Consider the following 26,581-nt stretch of genomic DNA (forward strand, 5'->3'; position numbering starts at 1 on the left):
ATCCAGGTCCCTATGGGCTCCTCCTGGAGGGACTGCGGGCTTCCAGTGGCAAAGACCTTCTCTTCAAACGTCTCGACTCCTCGTCTGCCTCCACAGTCGCCTCTGTCTTCAGTGCCGAGGGTCAGCTGGTCACATCTTCTGCTCCTGCCTCGCCACCCGATGGGAGAACCTTCGGATCTTCCTCCTAAGGTATTCCATCCTCCCGTTGGCCCAAGGGTTCACAAGCCTGAGCATAACAACAAATTTTAGCTAATGGATCAGAAATTTCATTTTTGAATTCCTTCAGTACCCGAGGATGCATACCTTCTGGTCCAGAATCCCTCCTATATTAAAGACACAATTCACTTCATTAATGAAATGGAATGTATTGATGAGGATTTGGATAACTGGTTTTTATTTACCATGGATATTAATTCTCTCTATACTAGTATTCTCCATGAGGAGGCGCTATTCACAACTGAATAGATACTTGAATTACATGTTAGACCACATGAAGTACCCACCTTGTTTATTCTACAGTAGGCATCCATTGCTTTGAAGAAAGCAAATGTTGCTTACCTGTAACAGGTGTTCTCACAGGACAGCAGGATGTTAGTCCTCACATATGGGTGACATCACAGGATGGAGCCCAATCATGGAAAACTTCTGTCAAAGTTTACAGAACTTTGACTGGCCCCTACTGGGCATGCCCAGCACGGCACCAACCCTGCAGCCAGCAGGGGTCCCCCTTTAGCCTTATTTAAAAGCTACAGGTAGTGCCGAAAAATAAAACAATAAAACATTATGAACCCTACACCGTGGGGCAGCGGGCGGGTTTCGTGAGGACTAACATCCTGCTGTCCTGTGAGAACACCTGTTACAGGTAAGCAACATTTGCTTTCTCACAGGACAAGCAGTTTGATAGTCCTCACATATGGGTGAGTACCGAGCTGAGGATGTCAGAACATGCACCAAATGTACCCAAAGGCGTGCAACAGGCACAAGAACTGGGGTAGAATTTGGTAGAGGGCATCTTGAACCCCACCGGGCAGGCGGAAGGGTGTTGGTACGTCACGTTGTAAATAGGTTACGAAGGACAGACTGGCCAAAGATGGAATCTTGTCTTCCGGCTTTTTCCAAGCAATAGTGGGCTGCAAAGTGTGGAGAGAACTCCAGGTGGCAGCCCTGCAAATGTCAGGAAACAGCACCGATCGTAGGTGTGCTTCTGAAGTTGCTATCGCCCTCACAGAGTGTGCTTTAACACGGTCTTGAAATGGAATGCCCGCTTGCTGATAGCAAAAGCGGGCATTCCAGGTAAGCAAATGTTGCTTACCTGTAACAGGTGTTCTCACAGGACAGCAGGATGTTAGTCCTCATGTAAACCCACTGGATAAACCCACCTTTCCTCCCTCGTACTTCCACAAGGCCTACCCGTTCCTCACTCCGTGGAACTCTTATTTCTCCTTCCATAAAATCCACGAGACTCATCTCCACCACCAATAGAGCCCTTTCCCTCGCAGGCCCTACCCTATGGAACTCTATGCCTCTTGACCTACGCACTGAAACCTCCACACCCACTTTCAAAAAGAAACTCAAAACCTGGCTCTTCCTCCAAGCATACCCCCAATCATCATCACCTACCAACACCCTAACCCTATCATCTTCACCTACAAATACCCCCCTCTCAGGACCTACATCCAACACCTACCCCTTCTAACTCCCTAAGGAATCACAAATGTCTTATTTAACCTTTTGTATATAAAGAATGTTATGTTGTATAACCTCACATTTAACATCACTTAAACGCCTGTTGTCTCTGCGCTTAGACAACTTTGTATATAACCAGTGTATATAACAAATGTTCCTCTAAACCCTGTACATACCATATCCCTCTGTGTCTTTGTTCACCCTCCCCCTGCCCCCTCCTTCGTCACGCCTAACCTGAATCCCTCCCTCTCCTTGTTATCTAGTTACTCACTCTGTTACTGCGTTTATCTTATATACTGTTCCTTGTAAAGGCAATGCCTATATATTTACTGGTTGTAAGTTACCTGTAAACTGACAAGATGTGCAAACGGCTGTCGGTATATAAAATCATTTAAATAAATAAAAATAAATAAATAAATAAATAAAAGGATATGAAATCCGCCAACCAGGAGGAGAGAGTCTGCTTACCCACAGGCTTCCCTAACTTGTTAGGGTGGAAACAGACAAACAATTCAGTTCTTTTCCTGTGGGCAGCTCTACTGTCTAGGTAGAATGTTAGAGCCCTTTTACAGTCAAGGGTATGCAGAGCCTGTTCTCCTGGACTGGCAAGGGGCCTGGGAAAAAAGGTAGGTAGTATGATGGATTGATTGAGATGAAAATCCGAAACTACCTTAGGTAAGAATTTAGGGTGAGTGCGGAGTACCGCCCGGTCCTGCAGAAGTTTAGTGTGTCGGATACGTAACTAGAGCCTGTAATTCACTAACTCTGCGAGCTGAAGTGATAGCCAAAAGAAAAATCACTTTCCATGTGAGATATCGAAGTTCACAAGAGTGAAGAGGCTCGAATGGAGGTTTCATGAGCCGACCCAAAACCAGATTAAGGTACCAAGAGGGGGCCGGGGGACATAGTGGAGGCTTGATGTGGAGCAAGCCCTTCAAAAAATGTGTTACCAGGGGTTGTACTGATATAGGGACATCCCCGACACCTTTATGGAAGGCGGCTACTGCACTGACATGCATTCTGATGGAAGAAGTCTTAAGACCTGACTGATAAATGCCAAAGATAGTCCAGAAACTTCGGGATTGGACAGGAAAAGGGGTCAAGAGACTGAGAAGAGCACCATGACGTGAACATTTTCCATTTGTAAGAGTAATATTTTCTCGTGGAAGGCTTCTGTGAAGCAATCAAGACAGGGAAACTAGTTCAGAAAAGTTAAGTGGTTGAAGGATTAACCTTTCAACATCCATGCTGTCCGTCTGAATCAGGATGACTTGATTTGAGAGGCGATCCTGAAAAGCCCTGAGAGCATATCTGATTCCAGGAAATTTATTTGGTGTTTGGCTTCCTCAACACAATCCTCCAGGGTTTGCCCTTCCAGGCCTGGAGCCTGGAAGGGCAAACCCTGGAGGAGATTGATCTGATTTTTCCACCAGGCGAGAGACAGACGGAGTGAGTTGGTGACGTGGACAACGGTCGACAGGAGCTGAATGGATTGAGTCCATTGTGACCTTAGAGTCCAGTGCATGAGTCTCATGGCCAAGCAGGCCAATGGTGTGATGTGGACTGAGGACACCATGTTTCCCAGAAGGATGAGAAATTGGCGTGCAGTCGCAGAGTGCTGAGACTGCAGCTGGTGAGCAAGAGACATGAGAGTTAGTGCTCGCTGTCGAGGCAGGAAAGCCTTTGCCTGCAAGGTGTCCAATTCTGCCCCAATGAACGACAAGGTTTGAGATGGGACTAAATAGGATTTATCGTAATTGATGAGAAATCCTAATGAAATTAGGTGGGATCCCTGACTAACCAGTCGTCCAGATAGGGGTAGACGTGAACACCTTGAGTCCTGAGGAAGGCTGCAACGACTATGAGGCATTTTGTGAAGACTCATGGAGTAGACCCTAGGCCGAATGGAAGCTCTCGGTATTGATAGTGCTTGGGGGCTACTAGAAACCTCAGATATTTGTGATGAGATGGAGTTATCGCAACATGAGTGTATGCGTCCTGGAGGACCAGAGAGCAGAGCCAGTCTCCTCTTTGTAGAAGAGGAAGAAGCGAGCCCAAGGTGACCATCTTGAACTTCTCTCGCAGGAGGTAGTTCAAGCTACAACAGCAAGAGGAAATGTGGAAAAAAGGATTCGCACTCACAAAGTGGGGAGTAGCTGGCTTGTTACGGCGGTTACTACCCCAAACCAAATAAGCCTGATACTTCACTTTCAATGCATATCCAGCATAGCTCTCTGCTTCAACGGCAGGGGAGAAGAAAAACTGATACTTCACGCATATCCAGCATAGCTCTCTGCTTCAACGGCAGGGGAGAAGAAAAACTGATACTTCACGCATATCCAGCATAGCTCTCTGCTTCAACGGCAGGGGAGAAGAAAAAAGGATTCGCACTCACAAAGCGGGGAGTAGCTGGCTTGTTACGGCGGTTACTACCCCAAACCAAATAAGCCTGATACTTCACTTTCAATGCATATCCTGCTTCAACCGCAGGGGAGAAGAAAAACTGATACTTCATGCATATCCAGCATAGCTCTCTGCTTCAACGGCAGGGGAGAAGAAAAACTGATACTACACGCATATCCAGCATAGCTCCCTGCTTCAATGGCAGGGGAGAAGAAAAACAACCAATAAGGGCTGAATAACACAGTCTGGGTAAAACAAATAAACATGGGTGTAGCTTGCTTATTGCGGCGGTTACTACCCCTACTACCCCTAACTAATCAAGCTTGATATTTCACTTGGTTGCAGCTCCATCACTGCTCTCTACATTCATGGTGGGGGTGGAAGAGAAATAGAACCAAAGAGCTAAGAGAAACAGATAAGTATGAGAAAAAAATGTGAAGCTTGCTGGGCAGACTGGATGGGCCGTTTGGTCTTCTTCTGCCGTCATTTCTATGTTTCTATGTTTCTATGTTTCTAAGGTGGTGAAGGTAAATCATCTATTAGGGGTGTGCATTCGTATTGACCGCATATGTAAAACGCTACGCATATTTTGTTTTTAACTTAAAAAAGTGATGTGACATAAACGATCGGATTTCCCACATATCCAACATAGCTATGTTGGATATGTTGGAAATCGCGATTGTTGAGCCAAAATAAAAATTTAAACCCCCTCACCCTCCTTAATCCCCCCCCAGACTTACCACAACTCCCTGGTGATCGAGCGAGGAGTGAGGACGCCATTTCTGCAATCCTTGGCGAGAAGCATGTGACGTCGGCGCCACGTCGAGTGACGCGGCGTCACGTGATTCCCGGCGAGTTCGCGCCGGAAGGCTCGTTCGGCCCAAAAAGAACTTTTGGCCAGCTCGGGGGGCATTCCAGGGGCAGGGCCGCAGGCGTGGTTCCGGCCCGGGCGCGTTTCAGGGGTATGGCCGAGGCCTCCGAAACTGCTCCCAGGCTGGGGAATCGTGTGCCGGCAGCCGGCCAGTGCACGCGAGTTACGCCTGCCTCAGGCAGGCGTAACTTTTATAATAAAGGTAGGGGGGGGTTAGATAGGGCTGGGGGGTGAGTTAGGTAGGGGAAGGGAGGGAAAGGTGGGGGGCGCTGGAAAGAAAGTTGCCTCTGAGGCCGCTCTGATTTCGGAGCGGCCTCGGAGGGAACGGAGGCAGGCTACGCGGCTCGGCGCGCGTAGGCTGCTGATTTTGCGCAGTCTTGCGCACACCCGGCACAAACTCTTGTTTGTGCTGGGTGTGCGAACAAAAGTACGTGTGCGTGTACTTTTTAAAAATCTGCCCCTTAATCTTGGAGGGATTAATTCAACATTCCGGTGGGGGGGGGTAGGGGGGGCAATTGAGATTTAGCCCTATGTCACATGCAACATTGATGGATTTATAAATTAAACAGTGTTGAACCTGTAGGGTTGAAATATGGTATAGAGTAGAATTTGTTTCTGTAATAAGAAAAATATTCAATTGATTCTTATAATTGTATCCAGAAGCATATCATGCTCTTTAAAATGTTTCGTAGATCTATGTTTCACTAGATTAATTAAAGTTTTGAGCAAGAAAAATATTTAGTTTGCAAATATTACAGTTTGCATTTGATTAACAATCTGTGACTTTATTATATTGAAACAATCTCATTTTAATTAGGATAGAGCTGTAAAATCAAGCCGATTTAAAAAAATTATATTCCAATTGGATATGAGTATTATACTGACATCAATACGTTGTATGTTAACTCTTCAGTATAATACTAGGAAGTAATTGTAGTCATAATAGAGCGCCATGTTTGGAGGCGCTGAATAGCAGCCAGTGCCGTTGTGCGGCAACATTATGTGCCTGAGAAGAGTGTAAAAGTAAGTTTAAAAATGCAATGTGATAGGCGTTTTTTAAGAAACATGAATGATGTAGGTATTTGAAGTTTATATATTTTGCTTTTGTTACAGAGTTATTAAAAGATGCCAGACATTTTTGCCAATGAAAGGTGATTTGGGAGATGCTGAACAGTGCCAAATCCTCGTCATATAGAGTGTTACACCTTTACAGCATTCAGAAGCAGCATAAAAGTAAGCAGGCGGCTTGTGCTGCAGTTGATATTGCGATTGTGTCCAGCAACAGCTGAAAGTGTTTCCAGCAAGAATTCTCATCTATAGTAGCGGTTTGTGCCTTGATTGGTGTATGACTGTATTCAGCAACAGTTAAAAGTTTTTTTTTATAAGAAGTCTTTCCGAAATATTTCTCGCTGCAACATCAGCAAAATATCACTAAGATTTAAAGAACATAAGAACATGCCATACTGGGTCAGACCAAGGGACCATCAAGCCCAGCATCCTGTTTCCCAACAGTGGCCAATCCACAACCAAATACAAAATAAAGACCAGCAGGTTGAAACAATATCGTAATATCAAGATAACATTAAAAAAAACAAAACTCTATACAATTGCAAAATTCCAACTCTAATATCTGAGAAATAATACTCTTGGAAGTAAGACTACAAAAAGTTAACAATGTTTATTAATCTAAATAGTAACACACCGTGGTATAAAATAGCTAGAAAAGCACATATAAAAACAAAATAATTGTAAAATAACTATCATTTTGAACTGGTGATTTATCTAAAAAATAAAAACTGGCGATTGATCTCAGTGAATAGCAGTGAGAAACTTTACAGAAATTATTCAAAATGAAAGGAATATCAATGGCTTTGTACAAATGAATAATCCTGATGCAGCGTTGCGAAACATATCGACCTTTTAAAAACAATTTTCCAAGAATATTTCATCAAAGAGATCTTTTTGCCATGGATCCTGTATAATATCAAGTTATTTCAGCATTTAGAAGAGAAAGAAGTACTCAGCTATTGAACTATCATGAAAGGTTTTATTATCTTTGTACAATTATTTTGTCTTTATATGTGCTTTTCTAGCTATTTTATACCACAGTGTGTTACTATTTAGATTAATAAACATTGCTAACTTTTTATAGTCTTGCTTCCAAGAGCATTATTTCTCAGATATAATGCAGGCATTCAGGACCTCACTCGCTCACATCCGTCCTTTCACAATACCAATAATCAAACAAACAACAACTTTTGGGTTAACAAGGCCGCAGCTTTAATAACCTGGTGACCCGAGCCCTTTATTAACATTACAACTTGCAACCAATGCATTTCCCGATCATCCGCCGCTGTGCCAGCAAGACGATCCATTCCAGCCTCGCGGCTCGCTCTTTGGCCCCCGCACCGAGTTCAGACTCTCACCACCTACCAGCAAAGGAGCCAACCCAGTGGGTCTCCGCCATTAGCCAGCAAGAGACCAGGCCTGCCCATCGACTCCCGCCGCCTGCCTGCAAGGAGTCCACAACCAACAACTTCCAGTTGTCCTTCAATTCCGATTACTCTGTATACCCCCTTTTACAGGTAACCATTGTCATAAGCAAAACAGGCTCGGGCCATCCGCCACAGACACGGACATGACATGTCCCGTGACCCCCAAAGATGCGGCCCACCTTACAGAGGAAAAAACTCCTCCAAGGCCTCCTGAATTGAGTTAAGGAACAGGTCCATCCCGATAAAAGACAGATGGACCCCGTCCTTGCCAAAGAGTCCAGAATCCTTCCCCCACGACCATTCATAGCGAATATGTCGGCCTCCCAAAAGCACCAACCAAGATCCAATTTGTTGATTGGCTTTTGACCTACTTCTCCGCCAGATTACGTTATCCGATTCAGCCGGCCTTATGATAATATCGGACCAACACAACACCGTTGTGGGCAACAACATGGATACCATCATAAGGTCCTTCCGGACCATACTAATAAACTGGCGACCGGGTATTTTTTCCCAGTCGTTGCCCCCCAAATGAATTACCACTGCGCGCGGCTCCCCCAGGTGCTCCCGACCGCGCCGCACGCACGGGATCAACTCATCCCACACCATTCCCCGCCTCCCCAACCAATGCACTCTCGCTCCCCTCTTGTGTAAGTCCAAGTGTGGCCCATAAGGCCGGCCGCAGGCATGTCTGTGTGCCCAGAAGGTGTACGAATGCCCAATAATCCAGGCCGACTTTTCCATAAGAGCCGCACCTGCAAAGAAACAAGAGTTAAACATCGCTCAAAGCAGTCCCGTGGAGGGACGAACGTAACCTTGAAAAGCATTAGAGCGCCAGTGCCCTATCCTCTGAATCACGCCCCCCGGCAAGCCCGCCGCCGCCGCCGCCATCGCTGCCCCAATTAGAAACGAATGCGTCCCGAAACGGCCACCGTCTAGACCCACGGACAATAAAGACAAACGGTGGACCGTCCCAAATTGGTACTTGGTCAACGGACTACCATCCTCCTGAATCAAGAACTGAACCGACCCCGGCACCCGGCATAGACAATACCGAATCGCATTATCCACGGGACAGGTGCGGAGCCCCGGCACGCCCCGTAACACGACCCACAACCCCTTGCCCTGTTGATCGGTCTTAGACCGGGGAATACACAGCTCCACCGAGCAAGAGGTTACCCTCACATGTTTCGCCAAGAGTCCCGGAAAATCAGTGCTGACCCGCGACCGAGCCACCAACTCGCTAACTCGGAAGGCACCAAAAAAGGCAAACGTGAAAGCCACCCGAAAAAGAGCCGTCTCATACAGGGAAAAGCAGATGCCCGCCAAAGCATCCCACAACTGTAACAGGATGTCGTGTGTGATTGGCAAACGCGAATCCACCCGCTTCCCCATCTCTTTAGCCCATCCGCACAATATGCGCCTCACAATAAACCGCCCCGACGGGAACCCCCACCCGTGGGCCCGCATGAAGAACGAAAACCCCGCCAAATGCCTGCCCACTGTCGCCCGTGAGAGACCACACTCCCTGGCGTACTCCAAAAAACGGAGCAAGGAAACATCCGATAACGGGCCTCCCGTCCAACCGCCAGCTGCTAAATACCCCCCCACATGCCGAGCACCTCCCACGTAACTTGACCACGTGGATGGAGCTAATGATGCTCGCAGCATGTTCCAGGCCTTGGGAAACCAAACCTCCACAGGGAAGATGGGACCGTCGCTCCGTGAATGTCTGCCTCTGGCGCCCGTTCTCGAAACAACTCCCACTTGAAACGAGAAAGAGAGTCAGCCACGCCATTAGCGACTCCCGGCACATGCCTGGCCCATACGGTGACATTTAAAGACATACAGCACAAAATCAATTCCCGCAGCAGTTCCGACACTCGAACACACTTGGCCGCTCTCCTGTTAATAACTTCAACCACACCCATATTATCACACCAAAAGATCACTCTTTTTCCTTGTAACTTATGCCCCCAGATGTAAAACGCCACCACGATGAGAAACAATTCTAAGAATGTGACATTCCTCGTAACTCCAGCTGCCACCCACGCCGCCGGCCATGGCGCCGCACACCAAACCCCTTGCAGGTAAGCTCCGAACCCAAATGATCCCGCTGCGTCCGTGAAAAGGTCCAGATCGTGATTGGACAGCGGGTCGTCCTGCCACAATGCACACCCGTTGAATGCCACTAGGAACCGATCCCAGACACGCAAGTCCTCCCTCATTGGCGCCGTCACACGCACCCGGTGATGCCTTCCGTTTTACCCGCCGCCAACGGGATCCCAAACTCCCGCGACACCTCCTGAAAACAGCTCAACACAGCCTGACATTCGCCCGACGCAGCAGCACCCACGAACAGAAAATCATCCAAATAATGTACCACGTTCCCGGACCCGGACCGCTGCTCAACCACCCAGTGCAAAAAAGTACTGAACACCTCAAAATAAGCGCACGCAATAGCACAGCCCATAGGCATACACTTATCGAAATAAAATTCCTGTCGAAACTTAAAACCCAACAGATGAAAGCTTTCCGGGTGCACCGGCAACAATCTGAAAGCCGACTCAATGTCAGTTTTTGCCAACAACGCTCCCGGCCCACACCGCAGAATCACCCGCACCGCCGAGTCAAAGGAGGCATAACGAACAGAACACAAGGCCTTCGGTATACCATCATTCACTGAATCACCATCCAGGTAAGACAGATTGTGTATCAAACGGTACTAACCCAACTCTCGCTTCGGGATCACTGCCAACGGAGATAGAACGAAATTCGGAAATGGAGGCGCCGGAAAGGGGCCTGCAATTCGACCCAACACTATTTCCGCGCGTAGCTTGTCCTCCGCTACCGAAACCAATCGGCACACTGACGGACAATTCACACCCCCTCCCCCCGGTACTCGCCCCCCACATGGGATACGAAAGCCCTCCATAAAACCCCGGGTCAACAGCTCCGCCACCCCCCCCGGGATAAACCCTCAACCACGGCAACATTGGCGCCACCCGCACGGGCGTGGCCGCCAATTCCCGACACTCACTTTCCTGCACCCTTAGCCCCCGAACCTGGCACAGGTCCGTCGCCTGCGCGCTTGACGCACTTGGTTGCCGGCGGCCTGCTCCGCAAGAGGCACAAGCGTGCCGGAACTTGCAGTCCGTGAACTGGCACGTGGAGCGGTTAAACCGCCAGCAAACGTCTGATGGGCCCGAACCCACTTTCCCCCCGCTGACCGCGAGGGACCCCTGCCGAAACGGCCGATTGGGAACCAGACCCGATGGAATACCTGTCCCCAAACTGCCGGCAGGAACTTTAGATGCCATTTGAGTGAGCCACAAACCCACGTCCTGGGTACCCCAGGACAAAAATTTGTTCTCCTCCATACGGTCCCGAAATCGCTCGTCATAATTAAGCCACGACCACCCCTCATACGTCCTACTCGCGGCTAAAATTGCATCTGCGTAAGACAACATGGGACCGTATTGCGTAGGATCCCGTCGCCCGACCACGCTCGCCAACCGCAGAAATGCCCGGATCCAATTGGGACTATTTTTTGCTACCTTCACCGGCGTCCCAGGGAAACGCTCACTCTTTCCTCGCTTCTTCTTACCTTTCCTCTTACCTCGGCGCCCCTCCAACAATTGAAAAATATCAATAAATTTGCGACGACGAATCTTTCGCCTAACTGACCGAGGCACTTCCTCCCAAAGCTCCGTAAAAGCAACTAACGCCGGGGTACCCTGCCCCACAACCCCCCTGCCGAACCGCCAACCCCCGACTCCCGCGAGTCAGACGAGGACGAGGACGAGGATGACGACGAAGACGAAGAGGACCCCGAGGAACTGTCCCGCCTCCGACGTTTCTTAGACTTGGATTTCTTATCCCCCGCTGACTGAGCCCTGCCCCCCCCCCCCGGTACCTCAGGACCATCTGCCCTCGAAGGCGCTTGGCGAGAGTCTGTTACCCCCTGGTCTCCCCCTGTCACTGCCGTCGCCGCCCCCCCTACCCCCCAAATCACCCTCCCTAGGAAAAATGAGCAACTCACCGGGTAAAGGCCCACCCGTGACCACTGCTCCCAGCACTCCGGATCTCTCCTCCAGCAATTGGCGCTCTGCTGTTGCCGCCTCGTTGCGCCACTCCTCCTGCCTGGAGGGTCCAGGTTCCTCCTCTCCTGCGCTCGCCATAGCCCCCTGCTGAGAAACAGCGACAACCGCAGAAGAAGGCACCGGCCTCCGCAGCACCTGCTCTCCCGGTCTCACAAGGACCCCAGGGGCGACTGCCAACCCCATGTCCCGACCCCTCCCCCCGGGCTCGCCGCCCGCAAAACCCAGCCCCCGCCGAGCCAACCCACTCCCCGCACCGGCTCCACCTGCCGGGCAGCTCCCCTCTATCGGCTCCCCCGCTAAACCCACGGGCTCCGCAGTAAGGAGCTGACAGCCCGCGTCTCCTCTCCCCTCCCCACCAGACTCATGCCCCCGACCTGCGGCAAGGACCTCCCGCGCAACAGCCTGCCTCTCCCTCCGCCACCCCGAAGGTGACTGCGATGAAGGCCCAGACCACTCCCACCAGTGCCCCCCTTCACTAGTATTCCTCGGCCCTCCTGATCCTGCCGCAGGACCATCGGTAGGCCGCCCCAAGGGCAAGCTGACGTGCAGCGGCACCTCGGGCAGCCCCTCCACGAGATCCCACTCTGGGAGGATGGGCACATCACCGTCCCATCCCGCGAGACTCGGCCCAGCAGGAGCGCTCCCGTCGAAGCCCAAGAAAACCCCGGCCCTCCCCTGGCCGGACCAGAGCCCAGGCCACTGCGCCCGAACCCCCCTTCCTCTACTGGCTCGGGGCTCCTCCTCGACTACGCCCCCTCTACCCCTCCCTCCTCCACGCGCTCACGAGCGCGAACAAGGTCCCGAGGGAGCCTCCCTCTGCCTGCCCCCCTCACCAACGTGGCTGAGACCGGCGTCAAGACGCCCTCGAGGCCTTCACCATGCCCGTCGGCTCCCGCTCCCCTTTCATCTCCGGGCCGCCCCACGCTGGCCCCACCCACAGGCCGCACGCCACTCACCCGGCCAGCCGCTCCTCCGCGCACACCACACACCGGGAAGGCCACCAGCTCCTCGTCCATCTCCGGAACATAGGCCGCCTCCTCGGACTCCCTCTCTGGCTGCTCCATCGCTTCTCTGCTGCCTGCTCGGTACGCCATCGCCGCCGCGAACTTGCCGTCGCCGACCGCCCACGCCCGCTTCCGCGCTGCGCCCGATTAAAAGTTAAAGTACTTTTTTTTTTTTTGAAGACAGCAGAACCGCCGGCACCCTACCGCGCCACAAGCCGCACGCCTCCGCTTTCGACCGCGCGACTACCCCGACGCAAAACAACACTCCTTTCTAAAAGCAGCCGTATCAGCTCCCGGAGCGGCGCGCCGAAAGTGCCGGCCTCGTCTCTCCGCTCCGGGTCTACTCCCCAGGGGGCCGCCCACTGCTGCCAGTCAGCCAATCCTGACCTGCCAGCACTGGGACCCCCCTTTGCTCACCCCGCCTATCCTCGTGCTCCTCGTGCCCCCTTCCTCCCTGACTTTTCTCAGTCCCCTGACCTTACCCTGACCTCTCTCTCTTCCCCCCCCTTTTCGGGGGCGGTCGCCCCTCCGACCAGGCCAGCTCCCAGAGTGGGCCTGCGCCTTCATTACTTTTGGCCTGCCGGTCATTCCGACCATCAGACCTCCCATTACAGTTGGAATTTTGCAATTGTATGGAGGGTTTTTTCCATGTTATCTTGATATTACGATATTGTTTCAACCTGCTGGTCTTTATTTTGTATTTGGTTGTTCCACATCACCTTCCGTCAACCTCAGACCCTGGCATTATCATCACCTTCCCATTCCCTCCACCTCTCCTTCCCATTCCCATGAAGCATCATCACTTTCCTTTCACTCTCTCCCACACCCGGTGGCATCTTCAACTTCCCTTACCTCACCCAAACCTCAGTCCTTGTACAGAGGAAGTTTGTGAGCAGGCTTACTGAGTGCTGCTTCTTCCTCCTTTCCAGCTTCCCTCTGCAATCTTAACTACATGGAGCCAGCAGGTTTCATAAGACTACAGGACCCCGTGCAGTTTCTGTTGCAGAGGAGAGCTAGCAAAGGGGAAAGCAGGAGCAGCTCCTAAATGCTGCTCTCCCATGCCCCCTGCTGGCGGGAGACATGCTGCAAGCCAGGAGAGAACCAGGAAATGAGACTGCAGCCCCAGCTCACCTGCACTTCAGCCTCAGCACACCTGTTGGGAAATGCTGCTGTCGCTGAATACCTCAAGTTCGATCATGCATGCAGAACACAGAAAGACCCTCGCCAAATACAGAATAAAAAGACCATAAATTAAAAATTAAAAATGTGCAGGCAAAAAATGAACTGGAAACTTCAACACAAGACTCTGTATGCAGCTCAACCACAGAAAAACAGAAACAATGTCATTCTTCACAAAATATCAAGCAATAAAATCAAGAAATAAAAAACATCAATAATAGTAAAACCATAGAATATTTCAAAATAGGTGACAAATGGAATGGTACCCAATAATTAAAAATTACTAAAAATGTTCAAAAATGTTCCAAAATCAAAAAAATATTGAAAAACAGCAGCCACATCAAATAATGGTTCAAAAAATATTTTTATATCCCATATAATATTATAGAAACAAACAAGCAAGGCCAGCAATCCACCAGGGGTGGCAAAGTAGCCAGTGCAAGCCCCTGGACAATGGATGAAGACACAGAGCAACTGAGGAGAGAAACCGAGTGGGGCTGCAAGAGTAGATCCCATCTCGCTTGCTGCTGAAGATACACCCAGCAGGGCTGTGAGGGGAACCCATACCACTCGGGAAAAGAATCTAGGTGTCATTGTTGAAAATACATTCAAACCTTCTGCTCAGTGTGCAGCAGAACTCAAGAAAGCAAATAGAATGCTAGGGATTATTAAGAAAGGAGTGGAGAATAAAACAGAGAATATCATAATGCCTCTGTATCATTCCATGGGCGACCTCATCGTGAGTATTGTGTGTAGTTCTGGTTATGACATCTCAAAAAAGACATAGCAGAATTAGAAAAGGAACAAACAAGGGCAACCAAACTGATAAAGGGGATGGAAAAATGTCTTTATGAAGAAAGGCAAAAAAGGACAGAACTCATTAGCTTGGAGAAGAGACGGTTGAGAGGAGGTATGATAGAGGTCTATAAAATAATGAGTGCAATGAAATGAGTAAATGTTAATCAGTTGTTTACTCTTTTGAAAAATACAAAGAGTAGGAGACACACAATGAAGTGACTAGGTAATACATTTAAAACTAATAACAGAAAATATTTTTTTAACCAACACATAATAAAGCTATGAAATTCATTGCCAGAGGATGTGGTGAAAGATATTAGTCTAGTTATGTTTAAAAAAGGTTTGGAGAAGTTCCTGGAGGAACGGTTAGAGTTGCAGAAATCCACTACTTATTCTTGGCATAATCAGCTTAGAATCTATCTACTCCTTGGCATTCTGCCAGGTACTTGTGACCAGGATTGGCCATCGCTGGAAACAGGATACTAGCTTGATGGACCTTTGATCTGACCCAAGTCTTCTGTTCTTATGTTTTAATGAGTCTGGTGTGCATATACATTTGTTTTCTTTATTACATAAATAACCTTTCTATATATGGCATATAACTGCAGGTGAAAATGAAAGAGAAGCGGGGGGTGGGGGGGGGGGAGGTTGTCTGCAAAACATTTGTGGCTTAAAACTTTTGGAGGCAAAAAGATTGGAAACTCCTAATAAAGAATCCGATATCCAGTGCTACTTACCAAGATAAGTACAGACTTATATGGCTAGGTGGCAAAGAATGAATATCCAATATTGTTCAGCAGCCTCCACTTAACCAGATAATTGTGGTTGAGATATGGGCATTCTGGAGGAGCTACTTATCCAGTTAATTTAGCCAGATAAGTAGTAATATTCAAACTTAGCTGAATAAGTTAATCAGATACATTAGTCCTGTTTAATAGCAGGTCTAAAGTTAGCTGGATAAGACTTACCAGACCAACTAGTGATTTTTTTCCAGGGCATTCAGCAGCATAACCATGCTGTTGAATATCCCTTGTAAGTCAGCCAGATAAGTCTCAACCAGCTAACTTACTTCACCAACTATGTTTGACAAAGTCCTTTATGAAATTCTGTAGAAAATTGGGAGATCATGGGATAAGAGCCAGTGTCCTATTGTGGATTGGTAACTAGATAAAGACTGGAAACAGAAAGTAGGACTAAATGGTCAGTGTTTCAAATGGAGAAAAGTTGTTAGTGGTCTATACTGGGACATGTGCTATTTACCATTTTCATAAATGATCCAGAAAAGGGAAAGAATGAGGTGACCAAATTTACAGATGATACAAAATTATTTTGGGTGATTAAAACTGCAGTGTACTATGAGGAACTGCAGAAGGATCTTCTTAAACTAGGAAACTAGGCATATAAAATACAGATTCAGTTTAATATGGTCAAGTGTAGAGTAAATGTAAACAAAGAAATGTGAGGAAATAATTTAAATCCGTCACTGCCATGTTTTGCCAGTCGGCTTCTTCGGGAGGGACTTCACTAGGATACCATGCAGAAGCGTATAGCCCAGTGATATACATATTATCTTCTACACGGGATCCTAGTGAAGTCCCTGCTGAAGAAGCCAACTGACAAAACATGGCCATGTCGGGGGACTTTAATGCTTAAAGAGGGACTTTAAGGCTTAAGAATTCTATAACCAATACAGTGATAATATCAGCATAAAACTAATAAAGATGTTACTTTGAACTTGACATTTAGAAATCTCATGATTGCACCAGATCATCAAAAATATTACTTTTGGATTTAAATTATTTCCTCACATTTCTTTGTTTACATTTGCACTTTGGCTTGTGAGGCTTCTCCATTCTTGCTGTTGTTACAAGTGCAGAGTAATGCACTTTTTGAAAAATACTGGAGGAAGATGTCTCGTTACAGCTCTCCTATTGCTGGTGGATCCAGGAATATTGTTCCAACTTGCCATGTGACCCACAGAGGTGGCAGACATCATCAAGAAGGGTCTCTCTTCCTCTACAAATTCCAGCTGGCTGCAGTGCAATGTTGCACACCCTGGGGAAAATTCAAGCAGAAGACAGATGGCAAGCTGTTCTGGTGTTTGTGAGTACTAAATTCTTCCAACCACATTTCTGCTCCAGTGATTGGTCATGGGGAAAAAAGAGAGAGTGAACCAATTGGACTTTCCCATCTGGGCCTTTGAAATTGTCCTCTATGACTCAACTGACCATTGAAGCCTTTATGATGAATTCTAACACAGATGCTTTGTTAGAGTCTGATCTGCTTGGCATTTCTAATGCCACTTTAGAAGGGATTGTCATCTCTCTCAGCCCTGATGCACATACTCCTCCTAATGCTGTTGCTGAGCTGCTGATTGGATCTTCAGGTCCTAGCCCTCAGGCCAATTTGTTTCAAGTGCTAGCCCTGGTGATGGGGTAGATCCTGATCATGTGGGCCCAGAAAAGTGTGGGCATGGTATGCAGGTAGCTAACCCTCATTCTTCCATTCTCGAGGGTTTCTCCTCAGTTACATTGGAGATGTGATAGATTGCTATCAAGGGGTTGGAGATATCTTTGTCTACTAAGAAAGCCAGTGTCACTTCTGGGAATAATGATTTATAGAGGGGGGGGGGGGATAAACTTAATACATCAGAACAATACTGATAACAGAGGCACGCTAAGAGAAGAGTGTGGGGGCGGTCCACCCCGGGTGGCAACAGGGGGAGGAGTGCCATTGCTTCCGGCAGAAAGGTCCCGCGGTGGCGCAGAACAGTGACATGGTGGGGAAAACCCACCAGCTAAAGCAAGCAGATGCAGTGGTAGAGGCCAGCAGCACTGCCGGCATTTCCTGAATCCGGCATGGTGGCACAGGACAGGCCCAGCATTGCCGCTGGTGCTCCAGGAGCTGGCGGAAGAAGAACAGGCCCAGCATTGCCACCGACACTCTGGGAGCAGGCGGCAATAGAACAGACCTTGTGGTGCTGCCGGCAGCCGGAGAAGGGAGAGACTGGCCGTGTGAGATTAAGTGCCAGTGTATGAGGGGTATGGGTGTGTGTGTGAGGGTGGGTGTGTATGTATGAGGGTCTATATGAGGGTGTGGGGGTGGATGTGTATGAGGGTGTATGTGAAGGTGTGTTGCTGTGTATGAGGGTGTTTGGATGGGTATGTGTACATGAGGGTATGTATGTGTGTGTATGAGAAGAGGTGTGTGTGTGTGAGAGAGAATGTGTGTCTATGTGAGTGTGTGTGTGTTTACGAGAGGATGCTTGTTTGTGTATGAGATGATGAGTATACAGAAGAGTGAGTGTATGTGTTCCTGTGGGTGTGTATGTGTGAGAGGGTGTCTGTGTGCGGAGGTGGGGGTGAGAGGAAGCATTTAAATTCTGTTCGCTCCGGCACCGCGATCTCTTCTTCGGACTGACCCGACCGAGTGCAGGCCTGTGCATTCGGCGCCGGAGACCCGCCGGGGTAAGGCCCAACAAAACTCACCCCAAACGGGTCCCCGGTCCGACCACGAGGCCCCCACGCCGCTGGATCGCGCCCGAGCCTCCTCCTTGCAGCGCTCCTCTTCCGGCTTCCAGCAGCACAGCAGCAGCACAGCCAGCCAATCAATGGAGCCACAGACAGCCAATCGGGCTGCCCCAAGTAGGCATTTAAATTCTCTTCGCTCCGGCGCCGCGCGCCGAAGGAGCGCAACAAAGGGGCCTGCCTCTTTGTACGCCCCTTCGTACAGACCCTTCGGACAGACCCAACAAACACTCACTATTTTGCCTCCTCGTGTTATCTCCTCTCTTCATCTCTTCCCCCCAAACTGAGTTAGCTGCATTACTCTTTACCTCCACCCCTCCCCCTCCTTCAACCTTACACACAACACCCCTCACAACTTCACCAACAGAAATTAAACATGTGCCACTCAACCATTCCAATCATTTTCAACAGCAAGAGAAACCCAACAAAAAAACAGGGCTCTCCCTCCGCACAACAACCTAACAGGCTCATCCCAATCATGATATCACCCCTGAATCAACTTCTAGGCTTCACACTTTTCACGCTATCTCTACTGAATGCTCAATCCCTCTCTAAAAAAACCCACCTATTGAATGACCTCCACACAGAAGAGCAACCTGACCTGTGTGCCATCACAGAAACTTGGTTAAAGCCAGAAGACACAGTCCTCCTCAATCAACTTCCGATACCTATGATATATTCTCCATCCCAAGACTGAAAAAAAGAGGAGGCGGTCTTCTACTCGCCACCAACAAAAAATTTAGACTGTCGCTTCATTCATCCACCTCTTCCCACTCTCTCGAATTTGCTATCTTCAAATCCTCTCAATTGCAAATAGGCCTCATTTACACCCCTCCAGGTCGTCTAGATTCAGACCCCTCACCTTTAATAGAATGCATTGCCAAGCACATTGACACTGATGCTCCAGCCATATTGATGGGAGACTTCAACCTCCATGTAGATGCCACACCTCGCTCATCCAACTGTGAAGCCTTCCTAAACACCCTCAACTTCATGGGTTTCAAACAACTCATAAATGATCCTACTCATAAAGCTGGTCACACCCTGGATTTAATCTTCATAAACCAAAGCCTCACCCTCTCTTCCAACACTACCTGCCAGCCAATACCATGGTCTGATCACAAGCTAATTAATTTATCTTTACTAAACCATCAACCTACTCCTAAGGCACCACAGAAATCCACGGTTCAATTCAGAAAACTTTGCAACCCTGAAACTCTCATCTCCATTCTAACCCCTGAACTAACCCATCTGGACCTCACAGACGCTAACTCAGCATTAGCTTCCTGGTCCAAAATCACAAACAAAGTGGCTAACCTGACCTGCCCTCTAATTACCAAAACAATCCAAACCAACAAGGATACAAAAAAACCATTGTATACTCCAAAGTTAAAAATCTTAAAGCGTGAACTCAGAAACAAAGAAAAGACATGGCGCAAGAACCCCTCAACTTCAAACCTTGCAGCCTTTAAAACTCTCATGCACCAATACAGGATCTCCATTCTTCAAGCAAAAAAGGATTTCTACTCACAAAAAATTCACAACTTTATCTTCGACCCAAAAGCCCTTTTCTCACTGGTTGCTTCCCTCACCAAACCACCCACCTTCGCTATTCCAGACGACAAAGCAGCAAGTAAAGCCACTGAATTGGCTACCTATTTCATGAACTAAATTTCCAACCTCCTTGACCCGCTTAAGGAAAAGATAGTCCCTTCCCCACATCATATGTTTACCCCACCCCTACTACTCACTTCAAGCCTTGAGACCCTTGAGACTGTTTCCACTTTAGAGATTGAAAACGTTCTAAAAAAACTGAAATCATCTTCCTACCCAATAGATGCAATTCCAGCTAACCTCCTGATTGCAAGTGCCAAAGACATCTTCTTGAAAATAGATTACTGCAACTCTTTGCTGCTTGGGCTACCGGCCAACACACTAAAACCATTACAAATGCTACAGAATGCCACAGCAAGGATTCTAACAAAATCCAACAAAAGGGACCACATAACACCCATCTTAAAGAACCATCACTGGCTCCCAATCAAATATAGAATTCTTTACAAGACCCTCTCAATCATCCACAAAGTCATCCATAACTCCACGTCAATTGAGCTCACGATCCCATTACAGCCTCACACTACCTCCCGACCAATGAGACAAGGCCAGAGAGGCACTTAACAGGCACATCCTATCAAAACAACACTAAGGGGCGGATTTTCAGAGCCCTGCTCGCGTAAATCCGCCCAAAACCGGGCGGATTTACGCGAGCAGGGCCCTGCGCGCCGGGAAGCCTATTTTACATAGGCCTCCCGGCGCGCGCAGAGCCCCGGGACTCGCGTAAGTCCCGGGGTTCTCCGAGGGGGGCGTGTCGGGGGCGTGTCGGGGGCGGGCCCGGTCGTCGCGGCGTTTCGGGGGCGTGTCGGCAGCGTTTTGGGGGCGGGTACGGGGGCGTGGCTATGGCCCGGGGCGGTCCGGGGGCGTGGCCACGCCCTCCGTACCCGCCCCCAGGTCGCGGCCCGGCGCGCAGGAGGCCCGCTCGCGCGCGGGGATTTACTTCTCCCTCCGGGAGGCGTAAATCCCCGGAGAAAGGTAAGGGGGGGTGTAGACAGGGCCGGGGGGGGTGGGTTAGGTAGAGGAAGGGAGGGGAAGGTGAGGGGAGGGCGTTAGAGGATTCCCTCCAAGGCCGCTCCAATTTCGGAGCGGCCTTGGAGGGAACGGGGGTAGGCTGCGCGGCTCGGCGCGCGCCGGCTATACAAAATCGATAGCCTTGCGCGCGCCGATCCAGGTTTTTAGCAGATACGCGTGGCTCCACGCGTATCTACTAAAATCCAGCGTACTTTTGTTTGCGCCTGGAGCGCAAACAAAAGTAGGCTATTCGCGCGCCTTTTAAAATCCACCCCTGAGTGGAAGAGCCCTTTCCAACGCAGGCCCTTTACATTGGAATTCACTCCCTCCAGACCTCAGGCTCGAACAATCGACACCCACCTTCAAAAAAAGACTTAAGACCTGGCTGTTCAACCAAGCATTTTCATAACCCATTTATCCTCTCACAGACCACTACGGAAGAATTCCTCCCCTTGACACCTCCTCAACATCCTTCCATCAATAATCTCCCATGCACACTCCATGCGCATAATCTCCCATGCGCACTTGCTTCTCCGAACGAATGTCATGACAGTGACTCTAGGTCTTTCCAAGACAGCTTCAGTGACTTCACATTCTGTTCTTATAACCCTGGTAACCCTGGTTTCCCACACCCTCTAATCCACCTCCCCTTCCTCCCCGCCCCCTCCCTCACCCCCCTCCCCTGTTCATTGTTTATTGTATCAGGTTCATTGTAAAGCCCTGTTGGCTATTTTATAGTTCTATGGAAACCGATGTGATGTTTTCCTAACGAATATCGGTATACAAAACCTTCATAATAAATAAATTATAAGCTATTTGTATATAATTTGTACTCTCCCTGTTATTTGTAAGTTATTATCCGTTTCACTCTCCCTGTTCTATGTAAGACATTATAAATTATTCTTTATATTGTCATTGTAATTGTTGAAATGTGAACCGAAGTGATTAGTAACAATGTTACCTGAACTGCGGTATATAAAACTGTTAAATAAATAAATAAATATGTGTGTGTGTATGTGTGTATGAGGGTGTGTCTGTTTATGAGGTGTATATGAGGGTGTGTGGGTGTGTGTGTATGAGGGTGTATATGAGTGTGTTTGGGTATGGGTGTATATGAGGGTGTATGGGTGTGTATGAGGTTGTGTGGGTGGGTGTGAGAGAGAATGTCTCTGTGGGTGTGGGTGTGTGTATGTGTATATGAGAGGATGCTTGTGTGTGAATGAGATGGTGAGTGTATAGAAGAGCGAGTGTATGTGTGCCTATGGGTGTGAATGTGTGAGAGTGTGCCTTTGTGTAGTGGTGGGGGTAAGAGAAAGGAAGCATGTGTGTGTGTGTGTGTGTGTGTGTGTGTATGGGAGAGACAGGAATCATGTGGAGAGATAAAGAGGAAGAGTGTATGTGTGAGACAGATGGAGGAAACGTGTGTGTCTGTCTCTTTCACACACATACAAGCGCCCTCTGTCTCTCACCAAGCATGTATGTGTATAGGGACAGAGGGAGCATATTTTGTTTGTGTCTCTGTATGTGTGTGTACCCCAGTTCACGGCAATCTCAGGGTGACAGGTAAGGAGAATGTTTTTTTTTAATCCTTATTAGCTTTAATTACTGGCTATTATTTGTACAGGAGCTTCTAATTATTGAATATTATTCTATTCATCAGCTGTTTTGAAATGTATATTTTTTTAGTATGGTTTTACTATTCTGATTGATTTATATTTCTTAATTGTATTGTTTTAAGGAATAGTAATTTTCTGCTTTTCCATTGTTGACTGCATACAGAATCTGGCTTGTGGTTTCCAGTTCATTTTTGTCTGCATGTGTGTGTGTGAGAGAGAGAGCGATAGATAGAGATAGAGGAAGTGTGTGTGTGTGTGTGTGTGTGTGTAGGCGTGTGAGAGAGACACAGAGGAAGTTGCATGGCTCGGTTTTGATAAGCTTTTCAGAGAAAGAATGGCTAACATTCCAAGTATATCTTGGGGTTCATATGATTTCAAACTGTGGCTGATACATATGACCACCAGATTCATAGAGTCTCGGACTCACAATTACCCTTTCATAGCACTACCAACACTTGGGTGCAGACAAGAGATAGCTCCACCATTGTGGAAGTGTGCTGTCAATTTAGTAGGAATGGGTGTTTGACATGTTCTTTCAAAATTCTTTAAGAAAACATCTGGATCTTGCCCTGACTTCATTTTAACCACTAGCTACACTACAGTTGTCCGTTTTGTAGCAGCTTCCATTACTTGGACTATCAATGCCCTGTGCTTCTGGTTCAACACTCCCAGCTGCTGGCCATACTGTTAGTGTAGGGTTTGTATCCATTTCTGGAGCTGCTGCTGTCCTTCTGCAAGGGTCTGCAGTAATCGTTCCATGTTAATTAACTGGCTATTCTTGCTCAAAAGCTTTCTTACAGGGCTCTTCCCTGTTCATAAGTAAATGCACAACAAAACTTTCCCTCAAGGAGGAACCAAAACACACACATGCACACACACACACAAACTTCTGTTTGGCTCTGGCTCACAATATAAATCCCTTTCTCTAGTCAGAGCTACCCTCCTTAGCCTGCTGTAAAATAATTTCTGCCTACAACTGCAGCCAAGCTCCAGGGGAAAAAAGTTTCACTTTTCCTTCTTTTTCCCTTTTCTGGGTGTAATTCTCTGCCTGTGCAAGGCTTAGCGCAGAAATCTTTGAACTGACACCATATGTGACACTATAAGTGACTTTGGTCTAACCAGAGAACAGACTCAGATTGGACTCTGGCTGTTCTCTCAAACTTCTTTATTAATGACACTAAAAAAAAAACAGAAACAGCTCCGCTTACCTTTGCAGTTCACAAAATAAAAACAGCATTATAACTCACAGTTCAGCAGTATTAGCCTTCCCTGCCACCCCCCTCTGCACCTCCATGTTCTCCATAGCTGTAGCATCTTATCCCCTTCTAAGGAGAACACCCTCAAAGCAAAACTCCCTTCCTGTCTGTGGTCCCAGGCTTTTAAGGAGAGTCTAACTCACTCCTTCACAAATGGGATCTCTTCACCATCATTACTGGCTCTCAGCAATAAGTCCAGTCAATTCAAACAGATCAGACCCACAATATTCACAGTCAGCCCAGGCCAAGTGAGCTTATTCCAGATACTTTTATACAGATATACATGTTCAAGCAGATAATTTTATAATAAACTGCATTGTCTTATTATTTGTAAAAAAAAAATAATAATAATTCACACTATTTTTACAAAAATATATATACATATTCCTGTCCACATACCTCAGCTTGTTGCCTTCTCATTTATCCTTTGCAGTTTTCCTGTTTTTCTGGTTTATCCTTAATATTACACCATTTAATTATGCTCAACAAACAGTTATAAGATAACCAATAATGCTCTAATAGCTGCCGTATAATTTAAATTTGAATTAAAAAAAATAAAACCTTCATTTCTGTTTCATCTTTGAGTATTTCGTCCACTGTTTCGTCCATTCTTATTTTGCTTTCTTTGAGAACTTTAGTAAAGTACTTAATCTCCTTTTGTTGATATGTCTTTTGTTTAGCATCTTTAGCAATCTCCTCCTGCAATTCCTGGATTTCCATTTCCAGAAGTGTCATATTGCTTTGGCTGTGAAAACAAAAAAATGAGGATTATGTTACAGTGCTTTCCATTGCCATCATTATTTAGTTGAATTTCAATTATTCTAAACAAAGTAATTAACATAATATATCCAAACTCCTAATTCCATGCTTAATTATTCTGAAAAAGAACTAGAGGTTCTACACTAAATTAATGGTGCCTGCTTTCAGGAATGAACACATACCTAACTGAATCTAGAAAATAATACTCATTTCAGACTCCTTTTAGCTGCTCATCCTCCCAACATCTCCAGAAAATTTAGGGTTAGAATTGAAAAAGTTGTGCGCGGGCGTACTTGTGTGCACGCTATCTAGCGCGTGCACATGTACATCCGATTTTATAACTGCCTGAGAAAAAACTCTATGAGGCATATTCAGAAAACTAGAATTTTAAAAAAAAGTTCATATACAATTATTTAAAATTTCCAAACTTAGATAATCAGATATTTAAATTGAAAATTTTAAAAAACATTTTTACAATTGCTTTTCCCCCCATATTCACATAGCTATCAAAACTTGTGAAGCCATTGTCCAAATCAGGAGTCTCCTCATGCTCATTGAAGTTTGGGTTATAACCATGGTCACTCCATGTAGTTTACCCTCATGACTTCTTGGAAGCCTGACACACAGGCCGATACAGTACGGATGCGTAAGAAAAAGTGCAGCAGTGCCGGGTGCCCACGCGTTTGACGCGCGCACATTTTGGTTCACAAGCCGCTCGATTCAGTATTCAAATTAGACGCAAATCCAAGTGGCAGCAAACGAGCATCCAAAGCGCGCCTATGAAGCAGTAGGCGTTCGCAATCCATTTTACTGTATAGAGCGGTATACAGCGCTTATACGGTATCCATGGTGCGCTGGTACCTGTCATTTCAAATGTCATTCTACCAGGTAAGTGGATGGTTCTTTTCTACAGACCCCGCATGGACACCGGGGCCGCTGTCCTGAGCATCCGGACGTCCTCTTGTTTGGAGGCCACCCCCAACCTTCCACATCCGGGCGCTCAGCCGGACGTCCAAAGTCGGGGCTTCCGTTCATGGACCTTCCCGCCTCTATCCGGGCATCCATGATCGGAGGCCCTGCTGCCTTCCAATGTCCATGGCCGCTGCTTTGAGCACCCGGCCAGACGTCCAAGGTTGGGGCTTCTGTTCATGGACCTTCCCGCCTCTATCCGGGTGTCCATGATTGGAGGACCCGCTGCCTTCCAATGTCCATGGCCGCTGCCTTGAGCACCCGGCCAGACGTCCAAGGTCACGGCTTCCATTCATGGACATTCATGGACATTCCGGCCTTTCTGGACATCCATGACTAAAATGCCCTGCTGCCTGTACGGACGTCTGTGCTTCTGTCTGGTTGATTTTCCCTTTATTCCATGTGCTCCTCTTCTATCTGGTAGATTTTGCCTTTGTATTCCATGTCCTCCTCTTCTAACGCCAGGGTCAGGGTAGGCGGTAAATATTGAGGTTAAAGTCGCGGTAAATAAGCTGGTTAAAAAGGTGATAATTTGGGCGCACGTTACTGTATCGGAGGGAATAGCTAATCCAATCATTGACATATCATATACATGCGGTGGGTAGAAATGGATACGCGTCTTCTTCGTCAAGCGCTAAGGACGCGCAAAAGCCGATACTGAATTGCAGGTCCGTCTTACACGCTCAAAACGTGCGTCCAAAGCGGGTTAAAAAACGGGCAACCGTGGCCACGCTTTACTGTATCAGCCTGACAGTTTTGATACTGCTGTTTAAGTAATAACATAGCAGATTATGATACAAAAAGACTGACTTTCCTATTCAGGCTGCCTAGGTATTCCTGCCCACACTGCCAGCCATAGTGTGACAGCTAGTATGATATCATTCCTTATCCAAGACAGTTTTTTGTCACTTTCCTCCTTTTGTAATCTACCCTTTTTAAAAGGTGTGTATGTATGGTTCCCTATTTAGTTCACATACAGCACCCTTTCCTTCCAATGTCTAACAATGAAGCTTTGTAATAATCAAAATTAAAAGTCACCAATAGTACTTTTGCTGTTGCCCAAACTTCCAGCCTTCTAGGTACCTATGGCCTTTCTGAATGCAACAACCCAACTGACATTAAGAATGAGAAGCCTGCCAGAAAGACTCTACTAAGGAGAGAATTTTCTAAGGCGTTAATACACAAATATAGCATATATGTTACGAATCCTGGCCGCGGGACTCCACGGCCGGGCTCTCACCTCCTCTTCTGCCGGCTCCGGGCTGCTCACGGAATTCCCTGCTCCTCACT

At 47.6% G+C, this 26,581-nt stretch overlaps 1 protein-coding gene across 1 annotated transcript in view; it reads right to left on the reverse strand.

The window, feature by feature from the left end:
* LOC115085328 overlaps positions 1-26,581 on the reverse strand; it is a 271,980-nt gene that overhangs the window by 124,706 nt on the left and 120,693 nt on the right. The window contains exon 6 of the mRNA XM_029591204.1: positions 24,125-24,308. Within this exon, the coding sequence (XP_029447064.1) occupies positions 24,125-24,308 (184 nt within the window). The remainder of the gene's footprint in view (positions 1-24,124; positions 24,309-26,581) is intronic.

The sequence above is a fragment of the Rhinatrema bivittatum genome, chromosome 2, assembly GCF_901001135.1.
Source record: "Rhinatrema bivittatum chromosome 2, aRhiBiv1.1, whole genome shotgun sequence".
Lineage (NCBI taxonomy): Eukaryota > Metazoa > Chordata > Amphibia > Gymnophiona > Rhinatrematidae > Rhinatrema > Rhinatrema bivittatum.